This window comes from Pipistrellus kuhlii, unplaced genomic scaffold (genome assembly GCF_014108245.1).
Source record: "Pipistrellus kuhlii isolate mPipKuh1 unplaced genomic scaffold, mPipKuh1.p scaffold_m20_p_3, whole genome shotgun sequence".
In the NCBI taxonomy this organism is placed as follows: Eukaryota; Metazoa; Chordata; class Mammalia; order Chiroptera; family Vespertilionidae; genus Pipistrellus; species Pipistrellus kuhlii.
Window position 1 is genome coordinate 86193716 of NW_023425529.1, and position 27178 is coordinate 86220893.

General features: G+C 43.1%; 1 protein-coding gene across 3 annotated transcripts in view; it reads left to right on the forward strand.

The window, feature by feature from the left end:
- The window catches only part of WASF3 (WASP family member 3), a 67052-nt gene that overhangs the window by 13368 nt on the left and 26506 nt on the right, over positions 1-27178 (forward strand). For 2 of the 3 annotated variants that reach the window (XM_036457778.2, XM_036457779.2), the window contains exon 2: positions 14028-14170. In XM_036457778.2, the coding sequence (XP_036313671.1) occupies positions 14038-14170 (133 nt within the window). In that variant the 5' untranslated portion in view covers positions 14028-14037. Of the gene's footprint in view, positions 1-14027; positions 14171-27178 lie in introns of those variants that run through there. The other variant, XM_045588463.1, reaches the window with a different exon arrangement.

The window sequence follows — 27178 nt, forward strand, 5'->3', positions numbered from 1 at the left end:
GTTAGTTCTTCTTTGAATGTATCCTAGAGGCTGGGTCTGCCTCAGGTCTCACCCGTTAAATGCCCCTGTTCTGATCTGCTCTCCTTTCCTCAAAGAACTGGGCTCTGTAGGTGTAGCTGGGTCTTGGCCAGGATGGTTTCAGTCTGGTATTGGGGATGATGCCTGTAGTTTATAGGAAGAGTTTGGACACTTCCTCTCCTTCCAGTGTCTCAGTTCTGCCTGGCTTGCTGGCACCCCCTTGCTGCCACCTCAGGACAAAAGAAATAAAAAATCAGCCCTGCTTGGCACTCCAGTCTTTCACCACAGCAGGCCCTTGTTGGTCATGGCCTTCCCCCAGGCTCTGAGCTGTCCAAATATCTTAGTCCCCTGGGCAGCCAGCCTCAGCCCTAGGAGCACAGATTTCCAGCCCAGAGCTGATCCCCCTTGCCTCGAGCCTCTGCCTCCAGCCACTGCAGAATCAGCTGTTCTGCAGGTTGGGAAGGGGGTACCTCTCATGCACTTGGGGTGGGCAGGATTGATCCTCTTTCCTGATCTCATTTTCCAGCTCTCATCATGCTGTCCACTCAAAGTTCCTTCAGAAAATAAAGGTCCCTCAGATTCACAAACCCCTCTGCCATCCCTGAGTTCCACACAGCCCATCCCATAGACACAGATTGGGACAAATTTTTGAGGCAGGATGATGGTAGGGTCTGGCACTGCCCCCTCTGGTGAGTCTCAGCCTTGGGCTTCTGCTGCTGCACTCTTGCCACAGCATTGCCCTGGCCACCTCTCTCCTCCCCTGGTGCTCCCAGCTCCCTGGCCTAGCTGTAGCTTCTGTCTGTCTAGCTCACAGTTCCACCCACGCCTGGGTTAGTGAGGTGAGAGCCTTCTCTCTTTGTTAAATACCACAGTTCCTGGACCCCAACTTCTGGCAGCAGGGAAAAGACGCAGCAGGGAGTGGCTGCCACTCGATGCCCAGCCTCGATGCCCTAGCCTGGTGTGGACGGCATGATGGTTGAGGCTGGGCATCGAATGGCAGCCACACCCTGCGGCTCCTTCCTGAGCGGATTTTGTAAATTCCCTCCCCCAGTATGTATTTTTATGTGAGCCCCCAACACCCTGTAAAGAAGGCAAGGAATGTTATTAGTATACCTGGGGACTCATAGGATTAATTTGAGTAGGTAATAAAGAGTTGAGTATACATTTTTGCTGTATTTTCTATAATACTTCATGTCATTCTCTGAAGGTCGCCTTATTTTCCTTCTGTTTTTTTACTCTACCTAGTCAGCAATTGATAAATGTCACTGTTTATCATTCAAAATACATCTGAGAAGCACATTGGGGAGGGTTCTGGGGACAGTGAAATGTGGTGATTATAGGAATGAAGGGAGAGTCATCAGAGCTAAAGGTTCTGAAGAAGTTCTTCACAAGTGACGTTATGAAGTGAAATTAGCTCCTGGACAAAGTATAACAAGTACTGGACAAAGTATAACAAGTATGTCTGCATTTATAGCTTTTTAAAGCATAACCGTGCTAAGAGGAATGACTTGGTCACTCCTCCATCTGTGTGAGAGGCTAAGAGAGCTGAGCTTGGGCTGGACACTGAAACAGGTGCTAGAGGCTCAGTCTTCCTGCTGCTGTGAGACTGGAATGTGCCTTGGGCCAGCCTGAGCATGAGCTAGAAAGTCCTCAGAGTAAATGCTGGCATTTTCAGAAGGTTGTTAGATCCCTTAAAAATTGCTCACCAAACCCACAAAATAGCTCCTCATCTGCCTGGGGCTCCAATAGTAAGAACTCTTCATTGAGAAATTGCATTTTTTTGTCCTGTGCCAGTAGAAGCAAACACAGAATTGCTCTGTAAGGAATCTCAGGAAGCAGGGTGCAGAGAACCAATCCCCACTGTGAGAAATGCTAAGTTTATAATAACAGGCAAGTGTCCAGCAAGTGTCTGCAGATACAGCACACACATGCAAACACATGTACACATGTGAACACACAGGATTAGCACACTTACTGAAGGTCAGTAAGTGATTGGATCCTCCTTGTAGCAGATGACAAGACATGCTCACACATGCAAGGATCCCAAATGTATCAGCGGCCTCCACACATGCTTCTTTCTGTCCCTTGTAAATGTAGCCCACAATCTTCCTGCTGGTCAGCTTCCTCTGAAAGTATGGGGATTCCTATTTTCACTCTAATTGCTGGCAGAATGAGTTCAGAGAACCATCCAGAACTGGACCTTGCAGATCTTTGAGACCTTGCTCTGCTGCTTGCAAGAGTGAGCCCCTTTTCTGACTGGGACATCCATTCCTGTAGAGTCCAGTGGGCAGGGATGGAAGCACAGGCCCCTTGGAGGGCTTTTGACAATGATAAGTGGGGTCACTCCTGCATCTACCCCTTGGCTTCTAAACCCTGGTGTCCTTTGGAACAGTGACTTAGAGAGGTCTCTGACTTCATAAGCACACCTCATGGTGAAGGGTGGCACCCACTCTTTCAGTTTTTTTTTTTGGTTTGTTTGTGTGTTTTTTGCTGTGTGCCTCTAAGTGGTGTGTATGATCCCACCCACTGTGCCAGGCTCACTCCTGAACCCCCATGCTGGCCCCTAGTCAGATGCAATGTCATATGGGATTTCATTTGGCCAATTCTGGAGGGATCAATGCTGCAAATCTTGTTTACTGCCTCTTCCGTGGTGGGGTGCCTTGTGTGGGGATTAACATGATCTAAAAGTCTTTACACCGTAACTATTCCCAAGTGTCCACTTTTAGTTACACCGAAACTATTCCCAAGTGCCTTTTCTCATACCTCCTTGTCACATACTCTAGTTCCCTTTCTTCCAATCCCTTGCCCACATAACCAGGCAAGCTCATTCTCCCCTGGAGCTTGCCATGGCCCCCATCCTGTGTCTCTCCTACCACTGACACCTTTGCCCCATCCAAGGTCCAGTGGATCAACAGCTGAGCAGCCAGGCTGCTTGTACCACCACCTGGCCACACTATAGAGCCCTTTCTTGCTCCAGACCACTCTCAAAGGTAGAAGCTGCGTGTCACCCAGTCTGTGGGCCACAGCACTATCCTAGGTACGCTGCTCCTAGGGCCTGCTAATAGGCACCATGCTTCCTTCTTTGTGGTGGGGGATGCAAGGTGTTTCTCTTTTATTAGTGTAGATGGCATTTCCCTCCACCAGGACATCATCCAGGTCACTTCTAGGGAAATCTTTGGCAGTTGAACATGATCTTGTGTTAGGATATTTGTTTACTGCCTACTTGTTAGGATGGCATCCTTGTCAACCTGCAGCATGGTATTGAGCAAGTCCTAATCCCATTTAACCAACCACCTATTTTCTTAGACCACTTGGGGCCGCTTGTATTAGTCTGGGTCCTTTGAGAAACAGACACCAAGCTGGATCACACCTGCAAGGATTCGATTCGGGAAATGCCTGTGTGAAAGGAAATAGAGAGCTAGAGAAGGCTGGCAGAGGCATCAAACTTGATGCGAGCCTGACCCTTAGTGCGGGGGGAGTGGGGGAGAAGGTTCTCTCCCAGATGGCTGTGCAGTCTGAGAGAGATTGGGGATAACCATTGGGGTCCTTCTGTTTCTCTTATCTCTGCCAGTTTCTCTCTCTGCTTTCTTGCTGCTGGCTAACTTTGTGAACCTCCATTTCATGTGGTAAAAGAATTACCTTCTCTGCTGTTTAAGAAAACAGCAACTAGGTGGGTATCATGATCCCACTTTCAAATTCCTAGGGAAGGACTGGCCTGGTTTTAGCTTTGTCTGGAATCTAGTTCACAGCTATGTGAACCAGGTTGTCTCTCTAAATTGAAACATTTCCCAGAAAAGTTGGACACACTCCAGGTTTAATAGTAATGCCTTATGTAACTTCTAATAATCCTTATGCATTTGATTAGCAGTCTTTTTTTCTTTTCTTAGCACCTAAAATGACTGGGGGAAATGATTTGGTTGCATCGCAGTTTTTCCAGTGAAGGAGCTGAGAGACATGCTTGTCATTGGTAATGGGGGTAGTTTGTTACATGTTTGATTTTGTTACTGCAAACCATTTTCAAGAGTAACAACTGACCCAACTTTTTCTCCTCTAACTCTCCCTTGCTGTTCAGTTTGTTTAAATAGATTAGTATCAGATAAAAATAAAGGCTGTCTGGGGAAAAGTACACCAGTTAGAGTACTTTACACTGAATCGGAAAGCCATAATAGTCATTGATAGGTGATAGAACTTTTAAAAGGAGCTATGAAATTCTTTTTTTAAAATTGCAAAGACAGTACCCTGTCACCTCTCTGTATTTTGATAAGTGTGGGAGCTCCAAATAAAGGTATTGTGATAGTGGGAAATGGAGGCTAGGATTAGTCATAGCTGAAATACCACAACAGGTAAAGTGCCCAAGTGAAGGCTGCACTGACTAGAAATATGTACGCAGGACGCACACGGGAAAGCACCAGGGTCTGTCAGGAGGCGGGATGGGGAGTGGGGACCATGACTGGGGCATGAAGGAACAGGTGAGGCAGGATAAGCAGGTTTAGGATTACCTGGTGTGAATAATTTCAGCAGCATGATGTTGTCCCTAGCTGCCTGCATTATTAGTTATGAGGATAGTGTAAGAGCTCCACAGAGAAGGTGGTAGGTGTGGGCTCTGAACTGATAGGTTTGCATATGAAAGGCTAACTGCTGTGAGTTGTTTTCTAGCTCATGGAATTGGCTAGTCCTGAGAGGGGCAGTCCCCGCAGGGCCAGCAGGGCCCAAGCTGTGAAAGCATCAGAATACAGAAAGCAGAAGATGAGCATACACCTGCATAGAGCTGAGCTTTTCCTTTTTACTCTTATGACAACTTAAACTACATCCAGGTTAGTACTTCCAGCAAGGCTGCCATGGATACATGGGGCCTCCCAGTGCTTAGCATATCGTCATCTGTGACTCAGTAGGTAAATGCCTTACATAGATGGGTGAGGGTTTTTGGCATGGGTTGGGGTAGGCATCAGAGTAGGGTGCAGGCACATCCGACTGTGCCTTAATGACAGTATGTCTGGTAGCAGGGAAGGGGGAGAAGGTATTTACTAGCTTTGGGTGTGTTTTGGACAGGCTGGTGAGCCTCTGTATATAATTATGGTTCTGTCTATTTGAACAATTGTGGATACAGAGAAGTGTGGTGGTGGGCTGGGAGATGGTGTGCTGGCATGTTTCTGGCATGTCAAAGGGTTAAAAATATGGGGAAAGGGTGACATTTCATCCTGATTAAATACAAAATGAATGTAGAAACAGGGCATATTATATACACAGTCAGCATTCAGCTCCTAAATCTCATGTTTACCCCAAAGTCTTGCAAAACCTTCTTTTGAGAAATTATTTAAAAGCTAATTCATGCTTGGGCCCGTCTCACAAACCGCATCACAAGCAGACTGCTGATGAGCTCAGAGCCCTGAGCTCTGTCCCTTCATTAGCTTCCCAGTGCTGTCTTTGGGTACTCCTCCACCCACCCCGACTGCTCGGTGCTTCTTTATGGATATCAGGGTCTTGTTGCTTGATTTCTTTCTAGTTTTCATGCTGATCGTTATCCAGTATTTTTTCTTTCTCACACTTAATGCCTTTATTACGTTTATTATTGATTTTTGTTCTTATGAGGAATCCTGGTTTCTTGTTCTGTAATTAGTTACCATCCTAATGTGACTGTTCCAATTGATTCTCCAAAAAAGAAGTGACAAATCACAATAAATCTTACACTCAGCTCAGAGACTTGTGTATTCGGACCTTTCACGTGAGAGCATCCCTTCCTTCCTGCACACCTCTTCTTTTACGTAATTTTAATGTAAATAGAGTTAGCTATATCCCAGGGTTCAGCTTTATCCTCAACTAGTGAACTGTTTGTTTTTATTCCTATAATCAGAATGAATGTTACTGTATGCCAGGCACTGCTCTAAATGCTCATGGATATATTAATAATAAATCAGTAACTCTTCACTCCATGAGGTAGATACTGTTATCCCCATTTTACAGGGAGGAAACTGAGGCACAGAGAGGCCATGTCCCCTAGGCAGTGCACCTAAGGCAATAGATTAAATATTGATAGTATTTGATTCTGGAAATATGGTCAATATGTTCAGCCACCACTTTAATGGATATAAGACAGAAATAGTTAGTGAAAACATTGGATAATTAAACAGAACTTTTTTTTATAGCTGTTAACCACTTTTGCCCTCTTCTGTTTTATTTTCCACTAGAGGCCTGGTGCATGGATCTACGCATTGGTGGGGTCCCTCGGCCTGACCTGGGCCCTCCTGCAATCGAGGATCCCTCGGGGGATGTTGGAGAGCAGGTTTCGGCCTGATTTCCACAGGCCAGCCCGAGGGACCCCACTGGTGCACGTGAACTGGAATTCTAGGCTATATACCGTGTTTCCCCGAAAATAAAACATCCTCTGAAAAGACCTACTTACAGATTTCCTTCTGAGTGAAAAATAAGGCATCCCCTCGAAAATAAGGCCCCCCTAGGCTCTGTCTCAGAATGAAAATTAATTTACCGTAAACTGGTCGCTAGGGCCACCCTGACTGGCATCTAGCAACCAGTGACATTACTCGGAGTCCTGACTTCACTGCTGTATGGAGGCGGAGTGGAGGTCAAAGTGAGCTTTGAGCGTGGGGTGGGAGGGGGGAGGAGACTTTCGCAGATGCCTGTAGAAGAACAGGAGGATTAGAGCGGACAGGATGCCACGAAGGTGGTGAGTGCTGGTCTGTCCCTGGTGACACTACCTGATGCTCACGGCCGCCCTCATGATGACTGAAGGTTCTCAGTCAGTGGCAGACCCTGCTCCAGCCCAGATCCAGGCCCCAGCAAGCCCAGTGACAGTCCCAAGGCAGGCCCCAGGGAGTAAATGTTTGATAAAGGGGTAGGGAGGATGTCTGGTGAAGGGCACAGGAGTGGGAGGAGGGGGATCACTTAAAATGACACAGGAGGATCAGAGGGGGCAATCGAAATGACACAGAAGGATCAAAAGGGGTTACTAAAATGGTAATCCCCCCTCTGATTCTCCTGTGCCATTTTGATTCCCCCCTCTGATCCCCCCTGTGTCATTTTAAGTGATCCCCCCCCTCCCACCTTGATACCCCAATTCCTTTTTTTTTTAACCCCTAGAAATGAGAGCAAAAAGAAAAGGAGTACAAGAAAGGAATCGTGGAAGACTCTTGGGGCCAAAATCTTACTGCTTTCTGTAAAGAGAAGATGCTGAGTATCCGATAGGTCCGAAAATGGCGAGCAGAGTATGGTAACCTCATTGAACAAGTGGAGAAGGGAAATGCTAAAAAGCACAAGTGTGGATCAGGTTGGCAACCATTATTTTCTGAGCTGGAAGACCTGATGTGTGAATGGGTTGTTGACAGGAGAGCAGAGGCTTTGGTTGTGAATAGGGTTCAGATTCAAGAATTTGCCCTTGCAATGGCACCACAGTTTGACATAGCTCCCAAAGACTTCAAAACATCACAACACTGGCTGGATAATTTCCTTCAGTGAAGTGATCTGTCTTTAAGAAGATCTACCAGTACAACATTGTTTAGGTTGGAAGATACTCAAGTTATTAAGTGAGCACTTGCATACAAATCCTTTATTGATGATGCTGACTTCTCTAAATACAATCTTTCCAACATGATTGCTATGGATGAAACTGCAGTGTTTATGGGCCAATCATCTCAAACAACAATTGAACAGCGGGGTGCCTCCTTAGTGTACATTCCCTCCACTGCTTAAGAAAGTGCACGTGTTTTCTGTATTTTGGCAATTCGTCTGGATGGCACTAAAATCCCACCTTGAATCATTTCTAAGGGCCAGAAGGAAAAGATTGAATGTGTTTTGGGTGTTTTTATTCTTGAAACTGAAAAAGCCTGGGCCACACAAGCAGTTATAAGGAAGTGGGTCTATTTAATGCTGCCGCTTGTTATGCGAGGGAGCCAAAGAGGTCTGCTAATCTGGGATGCAGCCAGCAGTCACTGCGCTAAAGACATGAAGACATTTCTTCACGAAAGAAAAATAGATCAGATAATAATTCCCGCAGGAATAAAGGCCTATCTCCAGACTCTTGATATTGCAATAAACAAGCCATTCAAAGACAATTTGCGCATGGAAATTAATGACTACATTGAAAATAGAATGGAGAGAAACCAGCGTGGAAACTTTGTGAAACCTAAACTGCAAGAAGTTGTGACTTGGGTGAAGAATTCATGGGAGAAAATCATTGACAGTTGCATTGCAAATGCACTGCGAGCAGGCTACCTTGATAAGAAGTACTCATTTAAAGACAGTGCTATTGCTAAACATGAGAGATGTGGTGCACTGATTCTGAAAGAAATGGAGTCACAAGAAATTCACAGCAAATTCAGGAATTGGATTGTTTTGATGATATTCCAGAAGATGATGACATGATTGTCATTGAATAAATGAGTAAATTCTTGATACTGTAGGATTCACAGTTTGTCTGGTTTATGTTGACAACTACCATACTACCGTACCGTATACAGGTAATAAATTTCCTTTATTTTCACTTAACAATAAATGTGTACTGTATTCTTCTTCATGGAAAAATAAGACATCCCCTGAAAATAAGATCTAGTGCATCTTTGGGAGCAAAAATTAATATAAGACACTGTCTTATTTTCGGGGAAACAGGGTATATAAAAGCCTAAGCAACCAGCCGACTGATAGCTATGATGTGCACTGACCACTAGGAGGTAGATGCTCAACACAGGAGCTGCCAAGCTATGGTGACTTGGTAGCTGTAGGTCATGGGTGATGCACCTGGAACCAGAGAGGAGGGAGCCCGATTCCAGGGTGCGTTACCTGAGAACCATCCTCTTGCAATTCAGGACACCTTGGGGATTTCAGAGAGCCACAGGCCATTCCGAGGGACCCCACTGATGCTTGTGCACCAGGCCGCTAGCCCATTGGCTCCCCACTTTGGGTCTCGCTCCCCACCAGGCTTCTAGCCCATTGTAGAGGTCATGGGTCTGGCCCTTACAGGAATTTTTTGACTCAGCTAAATGATGAGACATGCAGGACCTACTGACTGCGGTCCCAATGTCTGGTACCTGCATCGGCCCATCTGCTTAATACTGATTTCCAGGGGAGGCAGCAATCTACCACACTCAGCTGGGAAACAGGCCACAGTTTCCCTCCTTCCAGGCAGACAGTAGTACCAGTGGGCAAACTCCAGGGGGAGAAGGAGGTAAAGGAACAGCTCAGGTGGGAAGACGGAGGTTCCTGCCGCCACAGGACTCTGCCTGGGTGAAGGGCCTGGGCAGGCCTGACAGCAGGATCTTGCTCTGGGCCTACTAGATCCAGGCTAAGTAAATCCTGTTTGCTAAATAATTGCATTTTGCAGCTAAATGCGCACAAGTTGTCAGTTACTGTCAAACGTAGGGTAAAGTAAGATGAAAGAAGTGAGACAGCTACAGAGAGAAAGTGACATAATATTGTGAGAAGAGAGGAGAGAACCCAATTCCAGAGTGTGTTACCTGAGAACTGCCCTCTCACATTGAAGGACCCCTAAGGGGATATTGGAGAGCCTCCTGGTCGCCCCTCACTGCCCTCCCCTCTCCCCGACACTGGCCTGGTCGACCAAGCAGCCTGCTGGTCAGTCGTTTGGTCATCCCTTGCTGGCCTAGTTGCCCCACACAGTCTTTTTCATTTGTTATTGTGATGGCATCGTGACCAATTTGCATACCGTATTTTCTGGCGTATAAGATGACCGGGCATGTAAGACGACCCCCTAATTTTACAGTTAATACATAGGTTTAGGCCTATATTCGCTGTATAAGACTACCCCCCACTTCCGAGGCAACAACAGTTCTTTTTTTAATAGACCGCCTCTCTGACTCTGGCCAATCTGAGCAGGCTTTTTACTAGAACACAGTGTCGTCTTATACGCCGGAAAATACGGTATTACCCTTTTATTATTATCCTATATAATAAAGAAGTGGTATGCAAATTGACCTTCACTCCGGCATACAGATGACACCCCCCCCCCCAATGTGGACACAAGATGGCCACCACAAGATGGCCAGCATGAGAGGGCAGTTGTGGGTGATCAGGCCAGCAGGGGAGGGCAGTTGGGAAGGACCAGGCCTGAAAGGGAGGGCAGCTATGGGCTATCAGCCTGCAGGGGAGGGCAGTTAGGGGTGACTGGGTCGGCAGAAGAGGGCAGTTGGGAGGAACCAGACCTGCAGGGAAGGGCAGTTGCGGGGGACTAGGCCTGCAGGGGAGGGCAGTTGGGGGTGATCGGGCTGGCAGAGAGGGCAGTTAGTGGTGACCGGGCAAGAAGGGGAGGGCAGTTGGAGGCAACCAGGCCTGCATGGAGGACAGTTAGGGGCAACCAGTTTGAAATGGGCGGGCAGTTAGGGGTGACCAGGCCTGCAGGGGAGGGCAGTTAGTGGTGACCAGGAAAGCAGGGAATAGCAGTTGGAGGCGACCAGGCCTGCAGGGGAGGACAGTTAGGGGCGAACAGGTTGGAAGGGGAGGGCAGTTAGGGGTGACCAGGCCTGCAGGGAAGGGCATTTAGGGGTGACCAGGCTGGTAGGGGAGGGCAGTTAGTGGTGACCGGGCAAGCAGGGAATAGCAGTTGGAGGCGACCAGGCCTGCAGGGGAGGGCAGTTAGGGGCAACCAGGCTGGCAAGGGAGGACAGTTAGGGGTGACTGGTAATCAGGGAATAGCAATTGGAAGCAACCAGGCCTGCAGGGGAGGACAGTTTGAGGCAACCAGGCCAGTAGGGGAAAACAGTTAAGCATTGATCAGGCTGGCAGGGGAGTGATTAGGGGTAATCAGGCTGGCAGGCAGAAGCAGTTAGGGGCAATCAGGCAGGCGGGCAGGCGGTTGGGAGCCAGCAGCCCTGGATCCCTGGAGAGGTCCAGATTTGAGAAGGATATTTCTTTCCCCCTTTCCCCCTCCCTCCCTTGCTCAAATTTCATGCACTGGGCCTCTAGTAGATAATAGAAGGCCAGCCTCCATAAGTATAATGACTAGAACAACCAGAAACCAGAACCACCATGGCCCCTTGCTGGGCTGGCCCTGCCCCTAAGCAAGCGGTTAGGGGTGATCAGGTAGGCAGATGGCCCTTGCAGGGCTGGCATTGCCTCCCCAGCAAGCAATTAGGGGTGATCAGTTAGGCAGGCAAGTGGTTAGGTCCCTTCCCTCCAGCAAAGAAAGAGGGAGTCTAAAGCCACCAGTGGCGATGGCCCCACAGAGGGTGGCCTAGGCCAGCCAAGTCATCGCACCCCACGACTGTCACCTGCAGAAGGAGGTCACCTGAAGCAGGGGAAGGAGGGGCAGCTGCTGCACAGATGGCAAGCAGGGCAGGGGTGGTGCCACCTGCCTGCAGCCCAGGGAAGGAAAGTCCCAATAGGCCCTGATCTTAGGCCAAGCCTAGGGTCCCTACCTGAGGGTCCTAGATTGTGAGAGAGTGCAGGCCGGGCTGAGGGAACCTCCTGAGTGCACAAATTTTTGTGCACCAGGCCTCTAGTCTTGTATAATAAAATCCTAATATACAAATTGACCCAACGGCAGAATGACTGGTCATTATGATGCGCATTGACCAGCATGGGGCAAATGCTCATGCAGGAGCTGCCCCCTGGTGGTCAGCGCGCTCCCACAGTGGGTGCGCAGCTCAGCCAGAATGCAGGCTCATGGCTGGCAAGCGCAGCAGCATTGGAGGAAGCCTCTCCTGCCTCTGCTGCAGGCGGGTGGTAAGGAGTGAGGAGTCCTGGACTGTGAAAGCCCTGGACTGTGAGAGGGTTGTCTGAATGCCACTTAGGCAACAGGAGGACATCTCCGAGGGGTCCCGGACTGCAAGAGGGCACAGGCCTGGCTGAAGGGCACCCCCACCCCAGTGCACAAATGTCATGCACCAGGCTTCTAGTATATATAGATACTGCCTCTGCCATGGGACCCTTTGTGAGTTAGCCCTCACCCTTCAGATTTTAGTCCATCCTGTCCCCAGCAGGGTTCCCATGATTCCTCAGATATGCTGACCACGCTCCCCTCCCCCCCACACCCTTGCCCTATCCCCCTGTCCATTAACCTGTGTGGTTGGATAAATGTTTCACTTTCTCACTAGTATAAAGTTAATTTGAGGGTTTTATCTGTTCTCACTAATCATTGGGTCCTTGTCACTTCATACACTGCCGGGTCTGTGGCAGGTGCTCAGAAAGTATTTATTGGATGCATGAACAAAGGTTATGAAGAAAGGGGGAAGAAAAGCAAAGATTGGTTGTATGCTGACCACATTCTGGCTCTTCAGATACAGTAGTATACCATTCATTCTGTTACTGTACTTTATAAAAATGAGTTTTATTTCAAGTTACAGACAACCCAACTACAGTTGCTTAAACAAATACAATATTATCTGTCTCACACAACAAGAGTTCCAGCTGAAACCGGTTTGGCTCAGTGGATAGAGCGTTGGCCTGCGGATTGAAAGGGTCCCAGGTTTGATTCCGGTCAAGGGCATGTACCTTGATTGCGGGCACATCCCCAGTAGCGGGTGTGCAAGAGGCAGCTGATCGATGTCTCTCTCTCATTGATGTTTCTCTCTATCCCTGTCTCTTCCTCTCTGTAAAAAAAATCAATAAAATATAGTTTTTTAAAAAGAGTTCCAGGTTGGCTTTTCAGGCTGGTTTGACTGCTAACAGGTGTCACCAAGGTTCTAGGCTTTTCTGTGTTTCTGCTGCTGCAAATTGGGCAATATGACAGTCTTCTCAAAGTGACAGTCACTGCATTTTTCCACTGTGCTGTGAGCAATAGATTTGTTGCATGAGTAGATTTGATACTATAAATGCCTCCTTAAACAAAAAGTTTATTTTTTTAATAATGTATTTTATAAGGAGAAACATGAAAGGAATTCCCAGGGTAACAGGAAGCTTTCCTGAAGTGTCTGGTGATCCTCTGCTTTTGTTTAGGTCTAAGCTATTAAAGCCGACTGGGAAGAGATTATTGACATGTGTTACTGTATTTCAATAGGAGGTCAGGTGTTAATGTTTATGGACTTCTCTTCAAACACTTTTCAGGGAAGAATGCTCTGGTCTCTTTCAGTGGGTAGTAAAAACAGGCCCTGTGTCCTAGAAGCCAAGCAGGAAGGGAGGTGGGGTGTGGGGAGCATATGTATCTTAGCATTCAGTGTAGACTTTGATTTCAGACTATGGGCTTCAGTGCCTACCCCAACCTGGAGCTATGCCTGGTGTCTCAAGTCCAGATGCTTGAATTCAGCTCTTCCAGAGAGTAAAATGTTCTGGGTGAGGTAGAAGAAGCCAGCCCAAGAAGGGAGAAGGAATTAATAAATCGATTTTAAAAACCAATCAGGTACACAAAAAGGGAGCAGACTGACAATTCTCAAGGGGAAGGGGGTTTGAGGAATGCGGGAAGAGATTGGACAAAAATCTTACACCTATGGATGAAGACAATGGCGGGGGGGGCATAGGGGAGAATCAGGTGGAGGGGAGCTATAGGGGGGGGCAGAACACCTGTAATAATCTGAACAATAAAGATTTATTAAGAAAAAAAACCAATTCTGTTTCCATACCCTTTAATGCCCCATTTCGTAGTAATCTCCCATTCCTGAACTTTGTGGAGGAGATTTGGCAAGATTGTGTGTTCAAGTGAGCTTACTTCCTGCCTCCCTCTACTTGCAGCCTAGTCTTAATTTGATTAAGCTCTGTCCACAGTTTTAGGGCTGTTGTGTCCTGCTCTTAGTTCTTGTGGGTTCACACCTTTTCTCTCTCTTGTCAGTAGGAGGGAAGGCAAGATGATGTATTCATTCACTTATGCTTACCTGGAAATCTTGCATATATTATTTTTCTGTAAAGTAGAATTGTACTGTGCATTTATATTTGATCTCTATAGAATTCACTTAAGTTATTCAACATCTGTTGCATATTTAGCAGATTCTCTTATGTAGAAATGACAGGATAATGAGAATTGCTGGGGAAAAGAATCAATTTTCCAGAAAATGAAGACTCGATTTATTAAAAAGTGCAGTGAGCCTTTTAAAAAATGTCTGTTTAATTTTCAGATTGTGAGCCATGCCTTTAGTGAAGAGGAACATCGAACCCCGGCACCTCTGCCGGGGCGCCTTGCCCGAAGGGATTACCAGTGAACTTGAATGTGTAACCAATAGTACCCTTGCTGCTATCATACGCCAGCTAAGCAGTCTAAGTAAGTCATCCCCTTTTGAGATCAACTTTCTTTTTCATTATCAGTTGCATTTTATTGATTTCAATGTTAGCAAATAGATTTCAATTCAGTAGCTATTTGTCCAAAGAGGAGACTGCAGCTTTGAGGGAAGGAACTGCCCTTCCTCCCTCCTACATGTCCCAGTGTGAAATTAGCAGCACCCTCTCTGGCTTTGTAGCACCAGCTTTATGTAGCAACACATAAAGTTAGAATTCACCAGTTCACAAATTATTAGATGAGGCCAAATGAGTAGATATAAAGTAGTTTTTATAAAATTTTAAAACTTATGAAAATGAGCATAATACAATTAGCTTTATAAACTTGGAGTATTTTGTTTAACTTAGACAGGACTAACTTATATAAAAGGTAGTAAATTGAAACTAGTTAACACCTGTAGTAATATAGCACAAAGTAAGCTCTCGACAAATATTTAGATAGGTATTATTCAATTGAATAATACTCCAAATTGATCAAAGATTAAAGCAAAAAAATCATGAGATTTGCTGATTCCAAATTGAAGTCAAATATAATTATTATAGATATACAGAACCAGTTACATATTACATGCATAGGTTATATAAATTCAAGCATAAGGAAAAGACTTTCTGTTATTCTAATTTGAACATTGATATGAAATATTTGAGGAATATTCTATGTTTTAAGCCTCAAATATGTGTTTGAAAATCCTTCTCCTTCAAAACTTTTTGAAGTTGCAGTGTTTTTCCCCCTAACTTTTTACATAATTTTATTTTCTCACTTCATCCCACTCCTTTTAGGTTCATTGCATTTTGGATGACAGGTTTTCACAGTTAAGTTTTTCAGAAACTGTTAATAACTAGAAAATCCTCCATAAAATTTCACATACTGGTAGCCTCAAGCACAGGGTATGTTTCCTAAAAAACTTTAAGCACTTTCTTTTTTTTCTTTCTTTTAAGAAAAAACATTATAGATAGGTATTTTTAGAAATAATTGTACTGTATTACTTATTAATTTTTAATACATCTATAATCATTGACTAAGTCAAAAGTAACTTGGCAATTAGTTAAATATATTTCACAGTAGATTTCTTCTGGAAAATAAACTCATAATTTAGTTTTGGTAGTGGTTGTTGATAAAATGTGTAAATTTGTATAATTATAGGAAGATAACTTGCAAATTATTGAAGTATAAAATGTTTCTGTTTGCATTCATATATTTTCTTAATATATCTTTATTGTTGTAAGAATTACAGATGTCCTCTTTGTTTTTTTGTTCTCCATCAACCCCCTCCACCCTGCACCCACCCCTCTCAAGCCTTCACACTATTGTCTGTGTCCATGGCCTATACATATATGCATGTAAGTTCCCCTGTTACTCTCCCCCCTCTCACCTCCCCAACCCCTCCTTCCCTCTGAAATTCATCAGTCTGTTTCATGGCTCTATGTCTCTGGATCTATTTTGTTCATCAGTTTATTATGTTCATTAGATTCCTGCATTCATATATTTTTATCAGAGTGAATTAGTCTCCTGTTTTTATGGCTGAAATATCTTATCTCTTGGCATTGTATATAATAAAAGCCTAATATGCTAAGTGCCCAGTCATTTGGTCGGCCATTCAACCTATCAAAATGTAATCTATGTATATAAAAGTCCAGTGACCGTTACAGTGGAATGACCAGGACGACCAGAATGACTGGTGGCTCTGACATGCACTGTGGCAGCCAACCAGCCTGATCCTGGCAGGATCACCCCCAACACTCCAACCAGGATGGGGCCAGCCAACCAACTGCTGTGGCTGGCAGAAATTTGGGGTCCGGAGACCTTGGATGTACACTGCCTTGGGCAGCTGCATGGGCAAAGCTATCCTTGGCAGAAGGGGACCTGGGATCAGGGTTCCAAAGTTGGGGATGGGGTGGGGAGGCTTTCCTGTTGGCCATGGCAGTCCGGAAGGTCTGTGCATAGCACCTGGGTGTCTGGCCCTCGCTGGAACAGTGGCAAGAATAGGAGGTGCAGGGTGCGGGTGCGGCAGCACACAGGAGCTAGGAGGAACGAGGCTGGATCTGGGCTCTTACGCCGCCCACGGGGCCCTGCAGAACCAGCAGGTGGGCCATGGTGTGCAGTGAGGCACTGGGACACCGGGAGAGGAAGCGAGCCAGGAGGGCAAGGCCCCATGCCAGCCAGAGCCTGGAGTGGCATGGGCATTGGCCTTAGAATTCTATGGGCAACCAGTGTACTGGCTACCAGCATGATAGAGCCCTGCTTCATGAGAGAGGACATGGTGGAAAGTGGCAAGGCCACAGGAGGGATAGGAAATGTGGCCATCTTTGGGAAACACAGATGCCATGGTCTTCAGTAACTGTGAACAGATGATCTTTGGCCTCGTTCTGTAGAAGAGGAAGCTGAGACTCAAAGAAGGGAGCCTTCCACTACACCTTACCCATTTCTCAGACCCAACCCTGTGCAGCATTGTTTTCATTGAAAATAATGGGTCCAAAATGCTTTTAGATCTTTGCTATTTTAGGCAGGAAAGAATTTCGCACAGGGAACTGGTGCTGGGAAATCACTGGAAAGCTGGAGGAGTGGGTATTAGACTGGGTCCCCAGGAAAGACTCCCTGCCCAGTAGGAGGATCTGCTCCCTCAGCCACAACTAAATTCTAGGACACTGGCACAGCTGTGACCTGGGGATCTGGAACTGCTACCCCCACAAGTGCCATCCTGCACCCACAAAACAGGTCACTGGGCACTGCCTCTGCCACAACTGCCTGTGCACAGTCTGGATTCCACTGCAGAAAACCTCCACATCTCTGCAAACATGAACACCAGCAGCAAACAGCCCTAACTGCGAAGATGCCTCTGCCCCACCTTTGCCTTCAAAATATTGTAAAAGTGCATCTAATTGTCAGAAACAAATTCATATTCAGAAACCTAGCTGCAAAAAAATTTGAGCAATTTCAGACTTTCATGTAGGAATCAGATCTTGCCAATGTACCTCATGTGCCTAGTATTGATAAAAATGGGGCTCAGCTGGTGGAGCTCAGTGGTTGAGCATCTGTCTATGAACCAGGGGGTCACAATGTGATTTCTGGTCAGGTTTCGGGCTTGATCTTCAGTAGGGGCATACCGGAGGCAGCTGATTAATGATTCTCATCATTGATGTTTTTATCTTTCCTTCTCCCTTCCTCTGAAATCAATAATTCCTTTTTAATTGATCTTTGCTATTTTATCATTATATATATACATATATATATATATATATATATATATATATATATATATATAATAAAGTGTTTTTCACTTCATAGATCACTAATGTCTTTTCTGTTAAAACCATACTTATAGAACATTATTTATTATTCATTTTAATAGATCTCAGAGAGAAGAAGGGAGAGAGAAACAGTGTTTCATTGTTTCCTGCACTCACTGGACTGGGTATTGAATCTGCAACCTGGGCATGTGCCCTGACTGGCAATTGATTCACCACTTTCTGGGGTATGGGATGATGCTATGCTGATACCCTGACCCCAAATTCCAGCCTCCAGAACTGTGGGAAAAATGCATTTCTGTTGTTTAAGCCACACAAATTTGTGATGTTTTGTTATGGCTGTCTAAGCTGACTAATCCTATATAATAAAAGCCTAGTGACCGAATGGCAGAACAACCGCAATCCCTTGCCCTGTCCAGCCCTGCCCCCAGCCCTGCATGAATTTGTGCACTGGGCCTTTAGTATGCTCAATCGCTTGCTATGACTTGCACTGACCACCAGGAAGCAGACTCTCCAACCTATAGGTAGCTTGCTGCTGGGGTCTGGCCGATTGGGACTGAGTGAGATGGGCTGGACAAGGCTTAGAGCCCTCCCTCAGCCCCTCCCCAGCTGGCCAACCTCCTGCATCCCTCCCCTTCCCCAATCATGAATTGGTGGGGTTCTTTGGCCTGGCCTATGTCCTCTCGCAATTTAGGACCCCTCGGGGGATGTTGGAAGGCCAGTTTCAGCTCGATCCCGCAGGCCAGGCCAAAGGACCCAACTGGTGCATGAATTCGTGCACTGAGCCTCTAGTAGAGTATAAGTGATGAAAACCCACACAGACTGTTAAAGTTTTAATAGTGGAGCTGTATCTCATGCTGTAATATTCTGTGCAGTGTTGTGTTAGTAGTGTTTATGATGTCTACTTGGGTATCATCTCTTGTAAGTGAAACTAATAACAGTATGTTTTGTTTCACGTAGTCCAGTTTTAGGCAGGATAATAATAGCCCCTCGAAAGATGTCCATTTCTTAACCTTGGAACCTTCAGATTGCAGCTATCCTACGTGATGTGGCAAGGGGGAATTAAGATTGCCAGGTGGGACCAGTGTTATCACAGGGGTCCTTTAAATGTGGAAAAAGGAGGTAAGAGAGTCAGTGCCAGAGAGTTGTGATTTAACAAAGACTCAATTGGCCGTTGCTGGCTTTGAGATAGAAGAAAAGGACACAAGCCAAGGAATGTGTAGGCAGTCTCTGGAAACTGGATTATCCCCTAAAGCCTCTACAAGGCACAGTTCTTCCTATATCTTGTTCAGACTTCTGACCTCTGGGAACTCTACATTTGTGTTGCTTTAAGCCACTAAATTGGTGGTGATTTGATACAGCAGTCATAGGAAACTAGTGCACTACTCTAGCCTTGGTTATATTTTGTACACATAATCCACTGTAACCTTACGTGAGATACCAGCCTCAAGGATAGTCAGCCTTATTTAGGCTCTCTCAGTGGATCTCAACCAGAATCATTTGGGGAGCTTTAGAACCAGAGACTAGGAATCACTGCAGAGGTTGTATTTGGAGTGTGTACCAGAGACAAGGCCTACAAATTAGATTCTCTGCATCTGGATTGAAGAGATGAGCTGGATCAGTCGTTTGCTCCCAGGAGGTTTGAACTAAGAAACCACACTGAATTTGCTAGTTTATTATGGAATCTCCTCCTGAAATCTCACCCAGCACTAAAGAAATCATGATGGCTGCGTGCAAGCTAAAGTTGTGGATTGGGGCAGAGCTTACGAGAAGATAGAACAAATCGGTGAAGAATGGCAAAATAATTTGCAGAGAGAAACTGGAGCTGAACATAAGAGTGACCACGAGCCCAGCGAGGAGGAGAGAGCAGCAGGTCCCTGGACCTGCAGGAGCTGGACATTCAAGGAGTAGTGCTTGGGTGTCCTCAGAACAGATCCCCATTCTTCAAGTTCCTCGAGTGCATCTGTACTCACCACCCAGATTGCCTTACACAAAGAGGAGTACAGTGATACATATTTGCCAAGGAGATGATTTTGGCAAACTAAGGTACTAAGTTATTACTTGTTAGTAGAATAGCAAATTAATTATTACCATTTATTTATTTATTAGTGCTTATTCAGCAGTACCCTTGTAGGTGCAACATACAGCAAATAAAATCAATATGATGCGTATTTAGAAGTTAAAAAAAAATACACATGTACTTGACATCAACATAAAATAGAAAATATATGTAATTATTATGACCTGCTACCACATTAACACATAATAAATGACATCTATATTTTGGGTCAGTCTTTATTTTTTGTGTGTTTTTTCCATTGAGTAGGTAAGAAGTAATGTATTTACTTATGAAGCTCTAAGTCTAACATAAAAGTTCTGTCAGCACTAGAATTAGAGACAAGCATCGTAAGAGACCCCTTCCCACCAAAGGCAGAATTGTTGGAAATTCAAGCACTTTCCCAACTGATGTTTGACCTGGAATATCAGAAATACTTCCTTATGGAATTTTAGACATAATTATGAGTTTGGTTGTTTTTCATTTCTTCTTTCCCTAGATAGATTTCAACATAGCAGGATTTAAACATAGAATAATCCTTAAGAATACAAGTTGGAGAGTCAGCCAACTCTGAATGTTCTTCAGTCTTGCCTTCGTTAAACATCTCAGGTTTATCATTTCTATTTTTCCCATTTCATGAGTTTATAGGCTTATGGTAAAATGCCTTAAGTGATTTATTTTCTGATTGTTTTGATTTACACTTTTAAAGCAGATCATCTAAAAACTTTGAAGGAAGATTTTAAAGATTTTAATATTTTTCTAAAAATTTACTACAATCTGTCATATCAGGAACGTGATTATCAGTAACCTAAATTAGTATTCTTCATAAAGCAGGCTCTTTTATAGGAGTGAACATTGTCTGCTTCAGTCTGAAACGGTGGAAAGTAAAACCACAGATAAGGGGGAACAATGACTACTACTATACACACACACACACACACACACACACACACACACACACAATGGAATATTATTAAACAACAAGAAAGAAGAAAATGCTGCCATTTGTGGCATGGATGAATGTAGAGGATATTATGCTAAGTGAAATAAGCCAGACAGAAAAAGACAAACAGTGTATGATTTTATTTATATGTAGAATCTAAAAATAAAGTCAAACTCATAGAAACAAATAGTAGAATGGTTATTACCAGGGGAGGAGTTGTAGGGTGGGATGAGGGCTGGGAGATGCTGGTCAAGGGTAGAAGCCTTCAGTTATAAGATAAGTAAAACCTTGGAATCTACAGCAAGCTGACTATAATTTAAAATACTATATTGTATAATGGAAAATTGTTAAGATAATAGATTGTAAGTGTTCCTACAAAAGAAAGTGAGGTGATGATGTGGTTATTTTTAAAATAAAAATCGTGTCATTTTAAGAAGCTAACTTCTCTTTTCAATTCTCAATTCTACACATTCAATTAATGAGAAAAGAGGTATTCTGGTACTTGGATGGGTGATGAGGATTTTCCATCTTGATAATTAATGAAGCCTGAGCTTAATGATTGCTCAGGCATTTGAGTGAGTATTTATAGATGGATGTGTTAATTACCTTGATTGTGGTAATCATTTCACAATTTATGCATGTAAAATCATCACATAGTGTACTTTAAATATATACAGTTTTGTCAGTTATACCTCAGTAAAGCTGGGGGGAAAGTTATAGAATTCTAGAACACCATCTCTCTCCCACACCTTTCCAACATGGTACTAAAGGCCACCATACCTTAGGTCCTTTTACCTATGTCATGATTGGCTTTCAGTAACAAAATGTAAAGGGTAAAAAAAAAACAACAAAAAAACCCAGAAAACACCACAGTATAAAGAGACAGAATAGCCATCAGAACCAGATTGAGATGTATCAGGGATGTTGGAATTATCAGCCCATGAATTTAAAATAGATATGATTAATATGCTAAGCTCTAATGAAAAAGTAGACAACATTCAAGAAGAGGTAGATGATATGAACGGAGAGGTGGAAATTCTAAGAATAAAAAATACTTTGAAGGAAAGAATGAACAGGTCAACAAAATGTATAAAGAAATAAGGAATTTTAATAGTGAAAAGGAAACTATTAAAAAAAGAAAAAATACTAGAACTGAAAAATATAGTATCAGGAATAATTCACTTAATGGCCTAAAAGCAGACTGGTCATAAGCAAAAGGATTAGTAAGCTTGGAGACAAGTCAATAGGAATTATCCAAACTGATTCACAAGAGAAAATGATTAAGAAAAAAAAAAAAAAAAAAAAAAAAAAAAAAAAAAAAAAAAAAAAAAAAGCATTCAGCCCTAACTGGTTTGGCTCAGTGGATAGAGCATTGGCCTGAGGACTGAGAGGTCCCAGGTTCGATTCCTGTCAAGGGCATGTACCTTGGTTGCATGCACATCCCCAGTAGGAGGCATGGGGGAGGCAGTTGATTGATGTTTCTCTCCTATTGATGTGTCTAATTAACCCTCTCCCTTCCTCTCTGTAAAATATATACACACATATATATGTGTGTGTGAATATATATATATATATATATATATATATATATATTTTTTTTTTTTTTTAAGAGAGCATTCAGAATATGGGGCAAATGGGACAATATCAAATGGTTTACACATATATAATTGGAGTTCCAGAAGAGGAAAGGAGAATAGCCCAGAAAAAATATGGGTGAGAATTTTTGAATATTGATGATAGATACCGACCAAATGATCCAAGAAGTTCAACAAATTTCAGGATATGTAAATTGAAGTATTATAAATCACATCTTGTCACATGATAATATTGCTAAAAGAACAACAATTTTAAAGAGCTTAAAAGAAGCAAGAGAAATAAATAGGGGAAAACGATGTTAAAAATGACATCAGAAACAGTGGAAACCATGAGGCAGTGAATAAAGTGACAAAAGAAAAAAGTTGTCATTCTATACCCAGTGAAAATGCCTTTCAAAAATGAAAATGAAATAAAGACATTTTTATTCAGAGAAAATGTGAGGGAATTAGTCTTTGGCATACCTGCAGTACAAAATAAATAAATAAGCCAAAAACAAATTACTTAGGCTGAAAGGAATGAAACCAGATGGTAGCTTGGATCTGTAAGAAGGAATAAAGATCACCAGAAAGATGTTTAAAAATTATATATATATCTCTATATTTAAAAATTATTTACTGTGTGAAATTAAAATATATACAGTAATAGCTCTAAGGGAAGAAGGGGATAAATGGATTTTTTTTACTGTTGAGTTTTACATTGTTTATGAAATACTATATTACTTAAAAGTACAATTTGATGAATTAAGAATGTATATTTTAATTTCCAATAACCTCTAAGATAATACATAGAGAAGAGAAAATGGAAATCTAAGATAATTATTTGATTATCCCAGAAAAATAGGCAGGAAAAGAACAGAAGAACAAGGAACAGAAAAAAAAAAAAAAAGGAAAACTAACACCCAAATGATAGAATTAAACCCACTGTATCAATAATTGCAATAAACATTTTAAACATTCTGCTTAAAATGCAGAACTTATTAGTATAAATAAAACAGCAAGGCTAACATACATGCATTTTTTTAAGGATGAAGACAAGATTTAAAGAAAATACTTGTATGCATGCATAGAAGGATAATCATGGACAGACACTGGGGGAGGGGGTTGAGGGAATGTATGGGGAGGTGGGGGTGGGGCCTAAGGGAGGTCAGTGGAGGAAAAAGGAGACATATGTATTACTATTTGTAATACTTTAAACAATAAAAAAATAAAAAATACTAAAATTATATACCATGTAAACATAAAACATAAAGCTTATGTAGATATATTAATATCAAGTAGAGTATAAAAGATATAAGTAAGGACATTTCATAGTGATAAAAGATACCATCTTAAATGTATATGTACCTAATAAGTGAGCTCCAAAGCACATAGAATAAAAATAGAAATAAAGGGAAAAATGAAAAACCCAGAATCATAGTTGGAGATTTTAACAAAATCCTCTCAGTAATTGATGGAACAAATAAACAGAAAATCTGTAAGGATATAGAAGGTTTGTACCACATTACCAACCAAATGTGACTTTAATTGCCCTTTGTAGAACACAAAACTCCCACACATTTTCTTAATGTCTAAAAGGAACATATGCTTGGCCCTATAGTGATCCATTTGAAAATATCGATATCATAAAGAGTGGAATGAGAGTGAGATAATAATTATAATCATTTTAGATAATTCTCACATATTGGAAAATGAAGCAAAAATAATCTTTGGATCAAAGAAGCAATAAAAATGGAAATTAGAAACTATGTCTGACTGTGTGGTAATGAATACACAAAATACCAATATGTTTGTGGGATTTGGTTTCAGAAGTGCTTAGAGGGAAATTTGTAGCTTTAAATGCTTATATTAAAATAGACGAAAGTTTTACAATTACAAACATATTCCTCAGTTGAGCCTTCAGTGTTGCTTAGAAGTCCTGCTGTGATTTCTGTTTTAATTGGTTTTCCTGCCTATATCTTATCCTCCCTTTCCACCTCAAACTTCCTACCACTGATGAACTTGCTATTCTCATTTCACTGGAAAAATAAAAGTAGTCAGAGAACAAAACAGCCCCCTTCTGCTGAATCTGATATGTCCTCCTCATTCTCCCTTAAAAGTGGTGTATGTACATGTTTCTATGTAAAGCATGGAACCCCTCACCCTCATGTCCGTCCATTTACCTTCTCTCCTCTGCATCATCTGTTTCCCCTTCAGGCGTCTTCAAACTACGGCCCGCGGGCCACATGCGGCCCGCAGAGGAGTCTGATCCGGCCCGCCAGGTTTTTTGGGCAGTGAGCGCAGCCGAGGTGTTACAGTAGGAATTAGTAGTTCATATAGTCCGGCCCTCCAGCTCTCTGAGGGACCGTGATCTGGCCCCCACTTTAAAAAGTTTGAGGACCCCTGACATCATCCCTACTAAATACGAATATATTGAGAAATCTTCCAACTAAATGAACCTAAGATCGTCTTTACCTATGAACCCATTTCTTGCTCCCCTTCACAGCAAGACTTCTTAAGAATCATTCATAACTCCACTGCCCTCACTTCCTTCCCTCATTGAAGTGTTGTCCCATCCACTCTTGAAACTGCTTGTCAATGTTATCAGTGACGTTTCTGTTCGTGTTGCAAAATCTAGTGCTCATTCTCTATCTTGTGACTTGATCCATTGGCAGCCTTTGAATCGGTTGATTATTTCTTTCTGGAGAAACTTTCTTACCTGATTTCTGTGCCAGTACACTTGATGTTTCTCCCACTTCAGGCACTTTTTTATTAGTCTCTGATGATCTTCCCAACTTCTGTGTGCTGGAGTGCTCCAGGGCTGGGTCATTGACTCTCTTCACTAGGCAATGTTCCCATTCACTAGGCAATCTCATCTGGTCCATGGCTTGAAATACTATCTTTACATGGAGACATCCAAGTTTGTGTCCTCAGTTCAGACCTCTCCCCTAGATTTCAAACTTGTATTGGTGGGTCTCTTCATTTGGATTTCTAATGGGCATCTCAACTCAGCATGTCTAATACAAAATTAATGATTCCTTTCTTCTATCTCTCCCCCTGTCTGTTAGTAAGTGGGAATTCCACTCTTCCAGTGCTTTTGATTTGCCTCTTCTTTCTCTCACACCAGATATCTTCAAAATGCATACCAGCCGAGACTGGTTTGGCTCAACGGATAGAGCATCGGCTTGGGGACTGAGGGGTCCCGGGTTCGATTCCGGTCAAGGGCATGTGCCTTGGTTGCGGGCATGTCCCCAGTAGGGGGTGTGCAGGGGGCAGCTGATCGATGACTCTCTCTCATCGATGTTTCTATCTCTCTCCCTTCCTCTCTGTACAAAATCAATAAAATATATATTTAAAAAAAAAATGCATACCAAATCTCTACACCTTGTTAGCACCTCCACTGCTGCTGTTCTAGTCCATGCCTTCCACTGCTCTCTAGTAGCCTCCTATCAGACCTCCCTGCTTCTCTCTAGCCACCACCCCTAAAGGGAAGGGTTTTATTTCTCTGTTTTTTGTTACCACTTCCCCTCTACTCACAGGCTCCAGCCACATCGGCCTCCTTGATGCTGCTCTCACATCCCGAGCGTGTTTCTGCATTCTGCCTGGAAGTTTCTTCCCCCAGACATCCATATAGTTCCCTTATCACCTTAAGTGGCCTTTAGTGACCACCTAAATACCACCCACCTCTTCCAGTGTCTATTCCTTTATCATCTATTCATCACACCTTCATGTGACACAATGTCTGATATAAGCTTTGTGGCTATGTTCACTACTGTATATCTTTTTTTTTAATTGATTTTAGAGAAAGGGGGAGAGGTAGAAAGAGATAGAAACATGGATGAGAGAGAAACATTGATTGGCTGCCTCCTGTACCTCCCCTCATTGGGATCAAGCCCAGAACCTGGGCATGTGCCCTGACTGGGAATCCTACCTGCTCCCTCTTGGTGCATGGATGCTCAACCAACTGAGCCACACTGGCCAAGCAGTGCTATATATCTTTAAGTGCCTGGTACACAGTGCTTAATAAGTAAATAAGTATTTGCTAAATAAACTGAGAGCAAATTACTTAATAATTAACATCTATTATCTTAATTTTTATAAAATGCTTTAAAAGAATATTGTAAAGAGTATATCAAAAAGTTCACTGTAGTTAACTATGATGACTTTTTTTTTTATATTCCTGAGTTTTCCAAATTTTCTACATAAGCATATATTACATTGATACAAAGACATTTCAAAGAATTGAGATATATACTATGTTTTGGGTGTTGTTTTTGTTTGTTTGTTTTACTTATCACAGACTTATAAACACAACAAAGATCACAATGTTAACAGTAGATTATTTAGATTGGACTTCAGGCCATTTTTTTATTGTTTATTTTTGGGTTTTCTATATGTCATAATAAGCAGGGATTGCTTTCATAATATAAAAAAGTACTTTAAAAAGAAAAAAAAAAGCTTAGGACTCACTAATTATGACTTGTTTTATGGAATTCAGTAGCAACTGAACTTTATTACAAGTACTGTAAAAAGTTTCTTTAAACGTTTTTGACATAATACCACTCATTTAAAAAGCTGAAGAACAACAGAGAATTCTCATAGACTTTCACTTACATATACTAGAGGCCGATGCACGAAGATTCACGCAAGAATGGGCCTTCCTTCCTCTGGCTGCCAGCACCGCCTTCGCTCCTTCCGCCTTCGCTCCGGACCGGAGCCGCCTTTCTACCTTTGCTCTGGCCTGGATCCACCTTTCTGCCTTCCCACACTGCCCAGTGGCCCGGACAGGCCGGGTGGTGTGGACCGCCTATGTTGTTGCCATGGCGACGAAGCAAGCAGTGTCCTGCCCAGGTGCCTGCATATGCAAGTTAACCCGCCATCTTTGTTGGGTTAATTTGCATACTCCTGATTGGCTGGTGGGTGTTGCAAAAGTATGGTCATTTTACATCTTTCTCTTTTATTAGTGTAGATTTTACCCCATCTTTTTCCTCAGAGACTTACCTTTTTTTCCTGCTTTTCTTTCTCCTTCATCTCAACATATGTGTATATATGTATACAGACATATAGGTAGATGTTAATAGATCTCCTTTAATCTGGAACAGCTCTTAGTCTTTCTTTAACTTTGTGACTTAACATTTTTAAAGGAAACTGGCCTTTATTTTTGTGGATTGTCCCTTG